The 15649-nt window shown below is 42.5% G+C and overlaps 1 protein-coding gene across 1 annotated transcript; it reads left to right on the top strand.

The window, feature by feature from the left end:
* The first annotated feature begins 982 nt into the window (after nucleotides 1-982).
* Nucleotides 983-12014, top strand: LOC137535196 (zinc finger protein 345-like). Its single transcript, XM_068257011.1, has 5 exons — nucleotides 983-1017; nucleotides 1101-1206; nucleotides 1630-1727; nucleotides 5956-6151; nucleotides 8516-12014. The coding sequence occupies exons 2-5, from the start codon at nucleotides 1122-1124 to the stop codon at nucleotides 9931-9933; spliced, it is 1797 nt and encodes a 598-aa protein (XP_068113112.1). The 5' UTR covers nucleotides 983-1017; nucleotides 1101-1121; the 3' UTR covers nucleotides 9934-12014.
* The last annotated feature ends 3635 nt before the right edge of the window (nucleotides 12015-15649 follow it).

Genomic DNA, 15649 nt, shown 5'->3' with positions numbered 1-15649 from the left:
AACTTAATCAAGACAGCTCCAACCCTGGACACGTTTAAAGGACCACTATCCCAAAATGTTGTGAAATTTAAACTATATATTTACAAGAAGTACATTTACCCCTGGAGTAAAATGCACCATAAATTACTTTTCACTTATGTTCCTGTTGCATACAGTAGGTAGAAAAATTCTGACAGATCTTTCAGGTTTTGGACTAGTCTATCTCCTCATGAGGGAAATTCTCAGTATTTCCTTTATTCTTCACAAAAGCTCTCACTGTAAAGGATATATACAAAGATGCTGGTCAATCTGCCTAATCACATGCACGCTATTTTAGTAGTTGGAATGAGTGACTGCCATTCAATGAGAGCTTCTGAAAATAAAGAAACCCTAAACAATTCCTCATGAGGAAATGGACTAGTCTAAAACTTTCCAGATCTGTCAAAATATTACAGCTCACTGTAAGTGATTGCAACATAGGCGAAAAGTAATTTATAGTGCATTTTAATATGGGAAAAATGTACTTCTCATACACGTGTATTTTACATTTTACAATTTTTGTTTTTTGCGATAGTGGCCCTTTAAATTAAAACTGAAAAGCCACCAGTGTAGTCTGGCATTTATTCTGATGACATAACTTTTCCCCTGTACACGTCACTACTACCTACCGATCTGTGACAAGCTTATGCACTTTGGGTGCTACGGGAGGAAACTACTTTACAAATGTAATGTTGTGTATTTTTAAACTCTAATTAACACATTTCATTCATGTTCAGAAATGTTCTCTCAGCTTAAATATACTGTTTATGTAAATATAATGTCAGAAAACAGGGCGAGACTAGTGAACTAAAACCTTATGACAGCAGACTGCATTTCCTCTATCATCCACAAGGTGGTCACTAGAGTGGAACGCATGGACAGGAAGTGTCTGAACAAAGAGAGAAAAAGGTGAAACGCATGGACACTTGGACAGGAAGAGGAGGGATGCTGGGCAGAGGTTAGGAAGTAAAGAGGATCCATTGCTGGGACTGGCAGCAGGTAATAAGATATACATAAGGTTATTTGAAGAAAAGATCTGATTTCTTGTGGTTTTGAAGCCATTTTCCTCCATAACGTGTAAGGATGTCACTATCTATTTCTCCATGCAGGAGTGTCAGTATATAGAAGGACACTGGGACCTCTATAAGGACATCATGATGGAGAATCAGCCGCCCCTCACATCACTGGGTAAGAGGAGACTTTCATTCCGTGTAAAGCAGAGAGCAGTACGAAGGGGCCAACTAGATCCCCCATCATGTGATAATCACATAGAGACAATGTAATCAGTCAGGGCCCTTTTCCACTAGCAATCGCAATCACAAATCACAAACGCCAGCGATTGCGATTTTTCATTAATTCTGTTATGCGATTGCGATTTGCGATTTTCATTTGCATTGCATTATCATTGTAAAAATCGCTCCAGCAAGCGATTGCGATTTGCGATTAGCGATTTCCAAATCGAATCACTGTAGTGGAAAATACTTCTCGTGATTTCTATGATAAAGTAACAACCCTAGCGATTTAAAAATCACTAGCGATTTGCGATTTTGCGATTCAGCAATCGCAATCGCTCTAGTGGAAAAGGGCCCTCAGTGTGTGTGTTTCCTACAGATGGATCCAGTAACAGAAACCCACCAGAGAGATGTACAGGTCCTTTTTATTCTCGGGATTGTACACTGACTTATCCCACCATCCTTCACCATTATCAGGTAGGTGCAACTGAGCGACTTCATCTCAACAGAGAATTTAAAGAGGATCTGTAACATCAAAAGATCCCCTGGGGGGTACTCACCTCGAGTGGGGGAATCCTCCGGATCCTAATGAGGCTTCCCACGCCATCCTCTGTCCCACGGGGGTCTCGCTGCAGCCCTCCGTACAAGATGACGTCATTATTTACCTTCCTGGCTCCTGCGCAGGCGCTCTGACGGCTGTCGGCTCCGAACTACACGGAAATACCCGATCGCCGTCGGGTCTGCTCTACTGCGCAGGCGCAAGTTTCCGGCGCCTGCACAGTAGAGCGGACCCGACTGAGATCGGGTATTTCCGTGTAGTTTGGAGCGGAAAGCAGCCACAGCACCCCCGCTGGAGCCAGCAAAGGTAAATATTGATTTTACAGTCGGGTCTGTCGCTGGCTGTTCGGAGGGCTGCAGCGAGACCCCCGTGGGACAGAGGACGGCGTGGGAAGCCTCATTAGGATCCTGAGGCTTCCCCCACCCGAGGTGAGTACCCCCCAGGGGATGTTTTTGAGGTTACAGAGTCTCTTTAAAGCAAAGCTAAAGTGTCCTTCACTTGGTCACTGCCATGTTGGACATATCGTTATTTCACTGGCACTAGTATGATTGAAGTGTCCCAGCGGGGCCCCCCCATGGGGAAAGTTTCTCAATCACACTACTCTCTATGGTTGAGGTGAGCAAGCGAGAAAGTCCATAGGAAAATCCCATTAACATGATCGGCTTGACGGCACCCTCTTGAACTGCCAGGTTTCAGACAGGTTGTAGTAATAGTACTATACCACACTAGTCAGCCAATTACAATGCTTCAAGTTTTAGACATTGCTGTGATTGGAGATCTGTTTTCTATAGACTTTCACGCTGGCTCACCTCACAACCGCCCTCCACAACTTGAAGCGTTCTAATTGGCCAAATAGTGTGAGCTTAGTTATTATTACAACCTGTCCAAAACTTAAAAGTTCTTGACGGTGCTGTCAACCAATCACATTACTGGAATTTGCCTATGAGGACAGGATTTGGAAGTACTCCTATCCCTGAGCACTTCTGAAGATGAGTGGATCTGGCGATCTGCACTGCGCATGCCCCAGCTCAGAGCCGCACATGTGCTGTACGGATTCACTCCTCATGCACCCGTCATGGACGCAAGTGTTTCCCAAGCGTTCCCAGGAGTCCCAAAGCCGCAATTTTAAACCGGGATCAGCAGGGGAATGAGGAGATGGAGAGAGGACTGGGCATGCTTTATGGTACCTCTTCTTCGGTGAGTATCTTACCTCTTCTATCAGATGCCGTGCGTTATCCCTCCACCCTCCTCTATAGCAACAAATGCTTTGCTGTTCTGTAGCAGAGTAAAGCTTCCATACAGCACTCTGCCTCTGAACTGTCGCCTGAGGCATTAAATCCAGATCACTTTGAGCAATAACAGGTGTGTGTGTGTAATTAGTGTGTTTCATTTTTGCCTGTAAATTTCTCTGGGAACGCCACTTACAAGTGATTTTCAAATAGATGCTAAAACTCCAGATGGCGTGAAAATGTACAGTACATTAATTAAAGGACAACTGAAGTGTGAGAAGAATATAGAGGCTGCCATATTTAGTTCCTTTTAAACAATGCACATTACCTGGCAGCCCTGCTGATATATTTGGCTGCAGTAGTGTCTGAATCACACCAGAAACAAGCATGCAGCTAATCTTGTCAGATCGGATAATAATGTCGGAAACACCTGATCTGCTGCATGCTTGTTCAGGGTCTATGGCTAAAATTATTAGAGGCAGAGGATCAGCAGGGCTGCCAGACAAGTGCTATTGCTTAAAAGGAAATAAATATGGCAGTATCCATATACCTCTCACTTCAGTTGTCCTATAAGCTAATCAAAATCATCTGAAGCAGGGCTGTGGAGTCGAAGTTGTAGTTGGAGTCGAGGAGTCGGAGTCGGGGTAATTTTGGGCACCCGGAGTTGGAGCCGGAGTCGTGGTTTCAGAAACTGAGGAGTTGGAGTCAGGAGTCTGAGTCGCATGATTTTTGTACAAAATCCACAGCCCTGTTAAGTATTAGACTAAGGAGTCGAGGAGTCGGAGTCGGAGCAATTTTGGGTACCCGGAGTCGGAGTCGTGGTTTCAGAAACTGAGGAGTCTGAGTTGGAGTCGGAAGATTTTTGTACCGACTCCACAGCCCTGATCTGAAGCGAATTTGATTGGTTCAATTCCAAGGTGAGGATATCTCAAGAATCAAACAACACAGAAACAAAGTAAAGATAGGTATATGATCCCGCATAGCAAGAGAATATAGAAACCGATTTTATTTAGCAAGTACATATCGGAGTTAAGGTTCACTTTTATGCTAAGTACACACCATACAATTTTGTGTTAGATAGATGGTTCGATAGATAATTTCCGACATGTCCGATCTTATTTTCAATTGTTTTTCTGATCGATTTCTTATAGAAGTGAATGGAAATAGATAAGAAAAGATAACATAATAAAATCAGAAATCGATCAGAAAATTGAATCGGAAATCGATCGGATGGAAAATTGACCAAAAAAATGCATTGTGTGTACCCAGCATAATGTTAGATACAGTAGAATCCTTTTATAGTAAACTCCAAGAGACCAGGCAAAGTAGTTTACTCTATCAGAAGTTTACTGTATCAGAAATGGTCATACTCAAGCACCTAAAGTATACTATAGAACTGAATCTTAATTAAGTCAATAATTGGGTGTCATTTTTACTTTTCAGTGCTTTAGCAAGCGAGCACAGTCTCAGCTAGATCACAATGCACAGTGCTCATTATGCAGAGATTTGTATTTAATAATCATGCAGCAGCTTGCACAGGAAGCATAGGTCTCACTTGTTAATGCAGGTACAGTAGTGATTGTTTGCTCCTCTGTCCACATATCTGTGCAGCCTGGATGGTGCTGTAGCATTGTAGCCATGCACAAGCAAGTCACAGATGACAGGAAATTCCCTCAGTAATCAGGTGGCAGCTTACACAGGAAGCATAGGTCTCACCAGCTGGTGATTTTGAGGTAACCCATGCCGGCCCAGAGGAGAGAGAGAGAGAGAGAGAGAGAGAGAGAGAGAGAGAGAAATATAAAAGTGTCTGTCAGCCCGTCCACGGCTCATGGATCTCCGACTGACATATGACACATGCGCCCGCCCACTTTCCACTATAGCCGGATACAGAATACCTCATGGTCCAAAAACAGGTTTACTATAAGTTCTATTATATCGGGGTTTACTATAACAAGATTATACTGTATTCTATGAGTTTGATTTACTAAGACAAACAGCATGCCTTATCAGAGTTGACATGCCTTATCAGGGTTGATGTGCCTTATCAGAGTTAACACGCCTTATCAGAGTAGCAAAGTGAGTGCTACGACTTATGCCTGCTAATTGGCAATGACAAAAGCTCCACTCGTCCTGCCCTGAGCCCCTGCAGGTCCAATCACTTTAAAGGACATTATCCAAGCAGTTTGATTGGCCCAATAGGCTGCCTTTCAAGTTTCCTGTCGAGTGCGGGGATAATGTCCTTTAACCTTCCTGGCGGTAACCCCGAACTACGTTCGGGGTAAGCCGCGCAGGAGGATTTCTCAGGCCCTGCTGGGCCGATTTACTTAATTTTTACTGATCGCCGCCGCCCCCCCCCCCCCAGACCCCATGCGCTGCCTGGCCAATCAGTGCCAGGCAGCGCTGAGGGGTGGATCGGGACTCCCTTTGACGTCACGACATCGATGACGTCATCCCACCCGTCGCCATGGCGACTGGGGAAGCCCTAATGGAAATCCCGTTCAGAACGGGATTTCCGGACTGGCTTGATCGCCGGAGGCGATCAAAGAGGGTGGGGGGATGCCGCTGCACAGCGGTTATCATGTAGCGAGCCCTAGCCTCGCTACATGATTTAAAAAAAAAATCACTTTTACAACTGCCCCCTGGCGGTTTTTAATAGATTGCCAGGAGGGTTAAAGTGATTGGACCCGCAGGGGCTCAGGGCAGGATGAGTGGAGCTCTCATCATTGCCAATTAGCAGGCATAAGTTCGTAGCGCTCACTATGCAACTCTGATAAGGCATGTTAACCCTGATGAGTTGTGTTAACTCTGATAAGGCATGCTATTTGTCTTAGTGAATCAAGTCCTATAATGTAGTCTCAGTTCATTAGTCCTAATGCGTTTATTATATGGATTTTTTTTTGTCCATCTTTTATTTTAGAGTGAAGAAACTAAAGTTAAAGAGGAAGAAGAAGAGACATATCTGATAACCGATAATCCATCCATAGAGGAGGATGTAATGACAGTGATAATTAAAGAGGAATTGGAAGAGCCATATGTGAAGGAAGATCAGCAGTGTATGGAGGAGGGGGAAGGGAAGACAAGTGAAGAGGAATCGCCTCCAGATACCGGCACAGGTGAGACATAGACACTGGAAGAGATAAATGTTACAGCAGGGAAGGTAGGATTTATTTAAAGGACAACTGTAGTGGGAAGAATATGCAGGCTGTCATATTTATTTCCTTTTAAACAATACCAGTTGCCTGGCAGCCCTGCTGATGTATTTGGCTGCAGTAGTGTCTGAATAACACCAGAAACAAGCGTACAGCTAATCATGTCATAAACACCTGATCTGCTGCATGCTTGCTCATGGTCTGTGGCTAAAATGATTAGAGGCAGAGGATCAGTTGGATAGCCAGGCAACTGGTATTGCTCAATAGGAAATAAATGTAGCAACATTCATATCACTCTTGCTTCAGTTGTCCTTTAAAGCTGGTGATTTTCTTCACTTGATGGAAGGCAGAAAGGACATGAATGACAAATGGAGATGGGGGGGGGGGGGGGGGAGTTTATAGTCTGAGGGAATGCGGCATGTATTGTCTGAGGGTGTGGGGGATGTATAGCATGCGGGGCCTAGGAGTTGGGGTGGGGGAGGGGGTGGAAGTATGGCATATAAACAGGAAGTAGGCTGCCTGCACGTTATGCATTGGCTTGGCACAGTATACTACTTTAGATAACCTTGAGCCTAAATCATGTAATGCCAGTAATATGGCTTGTAGCAGGTAGCACAATATTACCAGCACTAACAACAAGTACTGAGCATTACGCAATAAGCATGCCTCACCGTACATGAGTAACACAAGTGTTGCTATATGCACACAGCAATATTACTGGCAGTACATAAATCAGGCCCCTTGTTTATAAAGGGCACCGGGTTGCCAACAACAGCTCTTGCAGTTTTTTGTGACCATATTGCTGCACATTTAGCAGCAGCCTTTTGTGTCCATCCAGTCTGGAGCTGTACTGCATGGTAGCCACAGTGGAGGGTCAGCTAAACTAATATGATAACCATATAGCTGTAGGTGAAACAGCTGTGTGTTGTGGGGAACCAGACCCACCGAGTTTTTGAAGCACCTCCTTTTCTTATAGTGCAAGACCTGCATGCTGATTGTGACAAAGCACCATATACACTGCTGCAAGCTAGATCCCTACATTACACTGTATATATACCCGCTGAAAAGCCAAATGATGATCCTGCTTCTAGGAAATCCAAGATAGGAATATCACAGGCACTGTATCAAACCCTCTGACAAACTCAGTAAAAATGTTACCAAGTTGCCTACTAGGATAATAAAGATGGAATTAGCCCAGTCATCTGAAGAAAGATACACTCAGACTAAGCTAAGATCCATAAAGCTTGTGCAGTTTTATAATAAAATAATAGTTCTATATCGCAGTATGTTGTATTTTTAAAAAGACACAGCATTTATTCTACAATATAGAAGCTCCTTGTAAGTCCTGATACATTTTTTTAAACCTCCTTCTTAAAAAGGAATGCACACGATTTTGCGGAGATGTTGATTGGATGTATTTTTGTACCTATAATAAAATAATGATAATCGTAACATTTGTATAGCGCTTTTCTCCTGTAGGACTCAAAGCGCTCAAGAGGCCACCCTGCAGTGTTAGGAATTCTTGCCTTGAACTTCTTAATGAATAGGTACTGACCCTAGCCAGGATTCAAACCCTGGTCTCCCATATCAAAGGCTCTGCTCTTAACCAGTACACTATCCAGCCACTAAACTATATCTGAGATATTTATTATCATGGAGGAGAAATCTTAAAGTGTACCTGCGATGAAAGCCATCTCAGGTACCATACTTACCTAGGGTTTCCTTAAGCCCCCTTGTGGCCGCTCAGTTTCTCGCTGTCTCCCGGGTGGCTCCTGCCCCCCGCAGTACGCCCCAGTAGTCTGGCCAAGTCACGGTTCATTGATCCCCAGGTAAGTATGGAATTGCGTCCAATTTGTCCTCTGTGATCAATGGAATTCTCCGTCCTCCATTTTGAAAATGGCCAATACCTCATACCAGCTTTCTGGTCAGCACACTGTTAAACTCCCACTTGAGCCATAGGGAAACATGGACATTACCTTGCACATTCAGTTGTAACTGACAGCTGCTGATATATAACTGACAGCAACTGGTATATTTCAGTTCTGACAAAATATTGTCTGAACTGGAAGGGATCACTGTAAGAAGAAAATGATGAGCTTCTGAGAGGAACTGATGGTGAGGTTAGTATGTAATATTCATTTGCAGGTGCGCCATGTGTTTATTTTAAATAATTTTCCTCGCTTCAGGTTCCCTTTAAGGATTCCCAATTGATAACACTCCTGTCTAATTCTACATTGTTATCTTACTGCTAGACAAACATACATGACTGCTGACTGCAATATATGGAACATGAATGCACTGTTACTAATAATAACCTCTCCCCAACAGATGGCCAGAATATGGGGAGCCCCTCGGAAGGACGCATTAGCCCCCCTCCAGATGATGCTGCAGAAGATAATGGCGTCACACAATGTTCTCCAGGAGGAAACCCCATTACTGGAAATACACATCACAGGCTTTACCATGAGGAGAGATTACCGGATCCCTCTTATCCTGAGGAATCTTCTGACAGATCCCCTCTTGTTACCTCCAATATCCATTCACGAGGTCACAGTGAAAAAACATTTTCGTGCTCTGAATGCGATAAATATTTTGCAAGGAAATCAGATCTTATCGCCCATCAGAAGGAGCACACAGGGCAGACGTCATATTCATGTTCAGAGTGCGGGAAATGTTTTACTGATAAACAAAAGCTTATTAGACACCAGAAAAGTCACACGCATACTCGTGCATTTTTCTGTTCAGAGTGTGGAAAAGATTTCATTTTTAAAGCAGACCTTCTGAGACACCAGAGAAGCCACACTGGTGAGCGGCCGTTTTCATGTTCAGAGTGTGGGAAAGCGTTCATTCTGAAAAGTCACCTTCTTACACACCAAAGTAGTCACACAGACATTCGTCCCTATTCCTGTTCAGAGTGTGGGAAAAGTTTCACCTCTAAAGCATGCTTTCTCAAACACCATAGAATTCACACCAGTGAGCGTCCTTTTTCCTGTTCAGAGTGTGGGAAAGCATTTATTCAGAAGAGTGACCTTCTTAAGCATATGAGAATTCACACAGGTGAGCGTCCTTTTTCATGTTCAGAGTGTGGGAAGGCATTCATGTGGAAAAGTAATCTTCTTACACACCAAAAACGTCACAGAGGTGATTATCCTTTTTCCTGTGCTGAGTGTGGGAAAAGTTTTGTTTATAAATCTGCCTTTCTCAGGCACCAGAGAGTTCACACGGGTGAGCGTCCTTTTTCATGTTCTGAGTGTGGGCAAGGTTTTATTTCTAAAGCAGACTTTCTGAAACACCAGCGAATTCACACTGGTGAGCGGCCTTTCTCATGTGCAGAGTGTGGGAAAGCTTTCATTCGCAAGAGTCACTTTCTTACGCACCAAAGAAGTCATACAGGTGAACGGCCCTATTCTTGTTCAGAGTGTGGGAGGGGTTTCATATCTAAAGCAGACTTTATCAAACACCAGAGAATTCACACTGGTGAGCGGCCATTTTCATGTTCAGAGTGTGGGAAAGCTTTCATTCAGAAGAGTCAACTGCTTATACACCAAAGAAATCACACAGACGAACGCCCTTATTCCTGTTCAGAGTGTGGGAAAGGTTTCACTTCTAAAGGAGGCTTTCACAGACACCAGATAATTCATACCGGTGAACGTCCTTTTTCATGTTCAGAGTGTGGGAAAGCATTCATTCGGAAAAATCATCTTCTTAGACATCAGAGAATTCACACAGGTACATTTCCCTTTTGATATTTGCCACTGTGATTGTTATGAAAGCACAAGTGAGCTGAGATACCCTTTAAGGAGGACAAACAGACACACTTGAAATTTAGAATTCTACTTTAAACTTTCTCTTGATTTAACCCAGGCTACAAGGAGTTAGCTGATCAGTTGATTGACACCATTCATAAAAAGGTCACACAGATGCACTGTCACCGAAACAGGAGGAGGATAGAATACATGGCAGCGTTAGGCTGTGCACTTTGCATACAGAAGGGTGGATTCATACAGCATACTCCATCTTTACTTTTGCTTTACTCTTTACTTAAAGGGAACCTGAACCGAGTAAAATCATTTAAAATAAACACATAATGTAGCTGCAAATGATTATTACATACTTACCTCGCCATCAGTTCCTCTCAGAAGCTCACCATTTTCTTCTTACAGTGATCCCTTCCAGTCTGACAAGATTTTGTCAGAACTGAAATATACCAGTTGCTGTCAGTTATATATCAGCTGCTGTCAGTCACAACTGCATGTGCAAGGTAATGTCCATGTTTCTCAATGGCTCAAGTGGGCGATATAACAGTTTAACAGTGTGCTGACCAGGAAGCTGTTATGGGGTAAGGGTATTTTCAAAATGGAGGACAGAGAATTCCATTGATCACAGTGGACAAACAGCACACAGGAGAGGAGAAAGAGATTGAGGAGTAGAGTACACAGGAGGTAAGTATGACCCGTGTATGATTATTTTGACTTTTTATTTTCAGTTCAGGTTCTTTTTAAGCTAACCAGAAGGTTGCCGAGAGCAGAACAGCAACTGACTGATTCATCTTAAGAATTGTTCTGAGATCAAACAGCATCTTTCTAATTCTACCAAAACCACTTTAAACCATTCTTTTGAACCGTAAGTCTCAGAATACCCAGGCTTACTCTTGCTGGGTTGGGTATACTTTGTGTGTTGATGACCTGGAGTTTTTTGCATCACACAAGCTATTTTGCCAGCTCTCAGCATGTTACATTGTTGCATTGGGGTTACTCACAGAGATATCTTCAGGGAGCCGGAACTCCACATCAAGAAGCGAGACTTCTGCACCAAATAACCCAGATTATTATAAACTGCGCTGGCACCACAGAGGCAAAGGAACATTTCAATTATCACTATTGTGAAAAATTGTAAAAATAATTTAACAATACATACATTTAAAATGTATCCCAGACATAAATGCACTATAAATTACCCTTTCCTATGTTGCTATCACTTACAGTAAGCAGTAGAAATCGGACAGGTTTCGCACTAGTCATCTCCTCATGAGGGATTCTCAGTATTTGCTTTATACTTTACAAGTACTCACTAGAAAGGGTCTATACAGAGCTGTCAGCCAGCTTCCCTTACTTGTTTGCTCACTATTTTGGCAGTTAGGCTGAGCAACAGCGGTTCAGTAAGTGCTTTTGTAAATAGAGAAATAACTGAGATGCACTTCCTCCTATTGTTTCTTATTTTGCTGTAATTTGCCTTCAGAACGTGTACCAGTTTTAGTGAACTTTTGGAACACACATTCACTATGTACGTATTTGTGCTTGTATTGCTGGATGCTTTGACTGTACAGTGTGTTGAACTTCTCATGTCTATATGTTCCCCAATATTTGTTTTGTGTTATGTACAGCGCTATGGAACATGTTGGCACTATATAAAATAAATAAAAATATTTCCCCATGAGGAGATGGACTAGTCCTAAACCTTTCAGATCTGCAAGATTTTCACTAACCACTGTAAGTCACAGTGACGTAGGAAAAAAGTAATGTATAGTTCATTTTACTCTTGGAGACATCTACATTTTAAATGTATGTATTTTACATTTTACAAAGTTTCATTTTCTTTGTCCATTAAGTAACATTTTTAATTTGTATTACCTCTTATTTTATACTATGAGTTATTTGTTCCCTTTAAAACTCTTTTTTTCTCTATGTTTTAGTGTTTTTTGTTTATTTTGCATTTTAATCCATGATTTATTTATAATCATGAAAATAGTAAAGGAAAGTACTGAATTCTGTGGCTATGACATTTCTGTCTTATTCCTCTTCCTGTTACTGTGAGCTCTGCTCTGATGTATGAAGAAAAGATGAAATCACAATAAAAGACCTGTCAGACCTGTGCTGGGTGTGTGGCTGTATTCTGTCATTGCTCTGCTGGCTCCTCTGGGGGATGAATACAGTCAGAGTAGATAAGACCAGCACAGCTGCTGCTATCACTTCCTGTATCTAGATATTAACTATATATGTCAGTACAGAGCTTCTTTAAGACAAATTATGTGCAATTTGGGAGTCAATCAAAACCGAGAGGTGATTTACTTGTGTGTAATGCTCCAGCACTACTCTGCATTTTTGCTACATATGGCTGCCTGTCCTTCTCCTTCCCAGCTAACTATACTAAGGGGGTTACCTATACAGGGGTCCCTCTGCCTGCCTACATTAGCGCTCGCTGTCTACCTATACTAAAGGGGCTACCTATACAGGGGTGCCTAAGCATGCCTACACTGCCCCCCCAGCTACCTATACTAAAGGGGCTACCTATACAGGGGTCTCTATACCTACCCACACTGCCCCCCCCCCCCGGCTACGCTAAGGGAGCTACCTATATACAGGGATCCCTCTGCCCACCCACACTGGGGCTTCCCAGCTACCTATACAAAGAGGGCTGCCTATATAGGGGTCCCTCTGCCTACCCACACTGGGCTCTCCGGCTACCTATACTAAGGGGGCTGCCTATACTGCAGGGGTCCCTCTGCCTACCAATAATTAGTGCCCTCTGTCTTCCTGTACTAAGGGGGCTACTTCTGGCTACCTACCTATACAGAGGTCATCACTGGCTACCTATACAGAGGTCATCACTGGCTACCTATGCAGAGGGGGCAACGGGCACTACTTCTGGCTACCTATACTGGTGGGGGGCTCTCTGGCTACCTAAAACTTGTATGTGTGTGTAGGAAGGGGGCTTCATAACTTTTTGTTTTTTTCTAGGGTGGGCCCAACCAAAACTTTGCTATGGGGGTCCCATGACACGCTGCACCCCTGAATCAGGATAATCAAATCTGCTGGAAAAAAAAATCGACAAATGTGCAGCAGCCTTATTATTGACAGTCCATAACAATGCAGCTCGTACGAAAAGGAAGTACAGAATACAGTTTGAAAATGTGATTTCCTGAGTGTTGCATTGGATCGGTATTTGTGCCGTGCAATTTCATTTTTTGGGAGATGAGGCTTGAAACCGCATAATGGAAAAGCATTAAAATCTCACTTGGTGAGTGGTCTCCGTGCGCTCCCATTGAGTATACCTAAGCACAATTGCAGTGGGCAGTAAAGATCGTAACCCACACAATTGCCACAGACAGAGACATACAGTGGTGTGAAAAACTATTTGCCCCTTCCTGATTTCTTATTCTTTTGCATGTTTGTCACACTTAAATGTTTCTGCTCATCAAAAACTGTTAACTATTAGTCAAAGATAACATAATTGAACACAAAATGCAGTTTTAAATGATGGTTTTTATTATTTAGTGAGAAAAAAAACTCCAAATCTAAATGGCCCAGTGTGAAAAAGTGATTGCCCCCCTTGTTTAAAAATAACTTAACTGTGGTTTATCACACCTGAGTTCAATTTCTGTAGTCACCCCCAGGCCTGATTACTGCCACACCTGTTTCAATCAAGAAGTCACTTAAATAGGAGCTATCTGACACAGAGAAGTAGACCAAAAGCACCTCAAAAGCTAGACATCATGCCAAGATCCAAAGAAATTCAGGAACAAATGAGAACAAAAGTACTGTAATTGAGATCTATCAGTCTGGTAAAGGTTATAATGCCATTTCTAAAGCTTTGGGACTCCAGCGAACCACAGTGAGAGCCATTATCCACAAATGGCAAAAACATGGAACAGTGATGAACCTTCCCAGGAGTGGCCGGCCGACCAAAATTACACCAAGAACGCAAAGAAAACTCATCCGAGAGGCCACAAAATACCCCAGGGCAACATCTAAAGAACTGCAGGCCTCACTTGCCTCAATTAAGGTCAGTGTTCACGACTCCACCATAAGAAAGAGACTGGGCAAAAACGGCCTGCATGGCAGATATCCAAGGCGCAAACCACTTTTAAGCAAAAAGAACATTAAGGCTCGTCTCAATTTTGCTAAAAAATATCTAAATGATTGCCAAGACTTTTGGGAAAATACCTTGTGAACCGATGAGGCAAAAGTTGAACTTTTTGGAGGGTGCGTGTCCCGTTACATCTGGCGTAGAAGTAACACAGCATTTGAGCAAAAGAACATCATACCAACAGTAAAATATGGTGGTGGTAGTGTGATGGTCTGGGGTTGTTTTGCTGCTTCAGGACCTGGAAGGCTTGCTGTGATAGATGGAACCATGAATTCTACTGTCTACCAAAAAATCCTGAAGGAGAATGTCCGGCCATCTGTTTGTCAACTCAAGCTGAAGTGATGGGTGCTGCAGCAGGACAATGACCCAAAACACACCAGCAAATCCACCTCTGAATGGCTGAAGAAAGACAAAATGAAGACTTTGGAGTGGCCTAGTCAAAGTCCTGACCTGAATCCTATTGAGATGTTGTGGCATGACCTTAAAAAGGCGGTTCATGCTAGAAAACCCTCAAATAAAGCTGAATTACAACAATTCTGCAAAGATGAGTGGGCCAAAATTCCTCCAGAGCGCTGTAAAAGACTCGTTGCAAGTTATCGCAAACACTTGATTGCAGTTATTGCTGCTAAGGGTGGTTATTAGGTTCAGGGGGCAATTTCTTTTTCACACAGGGCCAAGTAGGTTTTGAGTTTTTTTTCTCACTAAATAATAAAAACCATCATTTAAAACTGCATTTTGTGTTCAATTATGTTATCTTTGACTAATAGTTAACGGTTTTTGATGAGCAGAAACCTTTAAGTGTGACAAACATGCAAAAGAATAATAAATCAGGAAGGGGGAAAATAGTTTTTCACACCACTGTAGCTCCCAACTATCCCTCATTTGGAAGGGAGAGTCCCTCTTTGGGAGCCCTGTCCCTCTGTCCTTCTTTCCTCCTCATTTGTCCCTTGTTCAGGACTTTGTCCCTCTTTCTATGTAAATATATATATTTCTCTGAAAAATGTGTTTGATTGACTCTAAACTTTATTCCCATCCTTTAAATTGATATATTTCTAATCTTCGAATGTTATTATGGAGGAAAATGAACCAGGATAGAAAGGACCAGTGTGGTTTGAGTTCTAAAACAACATATTTTTCTTATGACTAGGGGTGTGGCAGGGGCATGGCTTAAGTGTCCCTCTTTCTCATCTCTAAAAGTTGGGAAGTATGCAAAGAAGAGTACCGAATAGGGATGATCAATGAGATGCAAATTCTTCTGAGTTGACGCAAATTTTTATGCAAATATATGCACCTGGGTTTAAATTAATTGGTCCATTTTCAAACTAAAAAAAATTGCATAAAAATCTGCATAATTTCGGAAGAATTTGTATCTCATTGATCCTACCAACCGAGATTTCAGAGCTATCACAGCACCCCTGCGATTTCCTGAACCTTGGAAAAGCATATTTCCATATCACAATGTATCTAGTAGAGAAGGGCTATAATAATAATAGTAATAATAATAATAATAATAATAATAATAGATGTTTTATGTAATAAAGGTGAGAGGTAGCCTGACAGTGACAGAGCAGGTTGCAGTTCCAATAGTCTCCACAA

Source organism: Hyperolius riggenbachi, chromosome 10, assembly GCF_040937935.1.
Source record: "Hyperolius riggenbachi isolate aHypRig1 chromosome 10, aHypRig1.pri, whole genome shotgun sequence".
Classification (NCBI taxonomy): domain Eukaryota; kingdom Metazoa; phylum Chordata; class Amphibia; order Anura; family Hyperoliidae; genus Hyperolius; species Hyperolius riggenbachi.
This window is presented reverse-complemented; position numbering and strand designations above follow the sequence as displayed.

What these genes read in the sequence shown, in the direction of transcription:
- LOC137535196 (XM_068257011.1), top strand. Translation starts at nt 1,122, where the DNA reads ATGCAGGAGTGTCAGTATATAGAAGGACACTGGGACCTCTATAAGGAC. An exon ending in CCATCCTTCACCATTATCAG is followed by an intron (nt 1,728 to 5,955) that starts GTAGGTGCAACT and finishes CTTTTATTTTAG; the next exon opens with AGTGAAGAAACTAAAGTTAA. An exon ending in GCCTCCAGATACCGGCACAG is followed by an intron (nt 6,152 to 8,515) that starts GTGAGACATAGA and finishes TCTCCCCAACAG; the next exon opens with ATGGCCAGAATATGGGGAGC.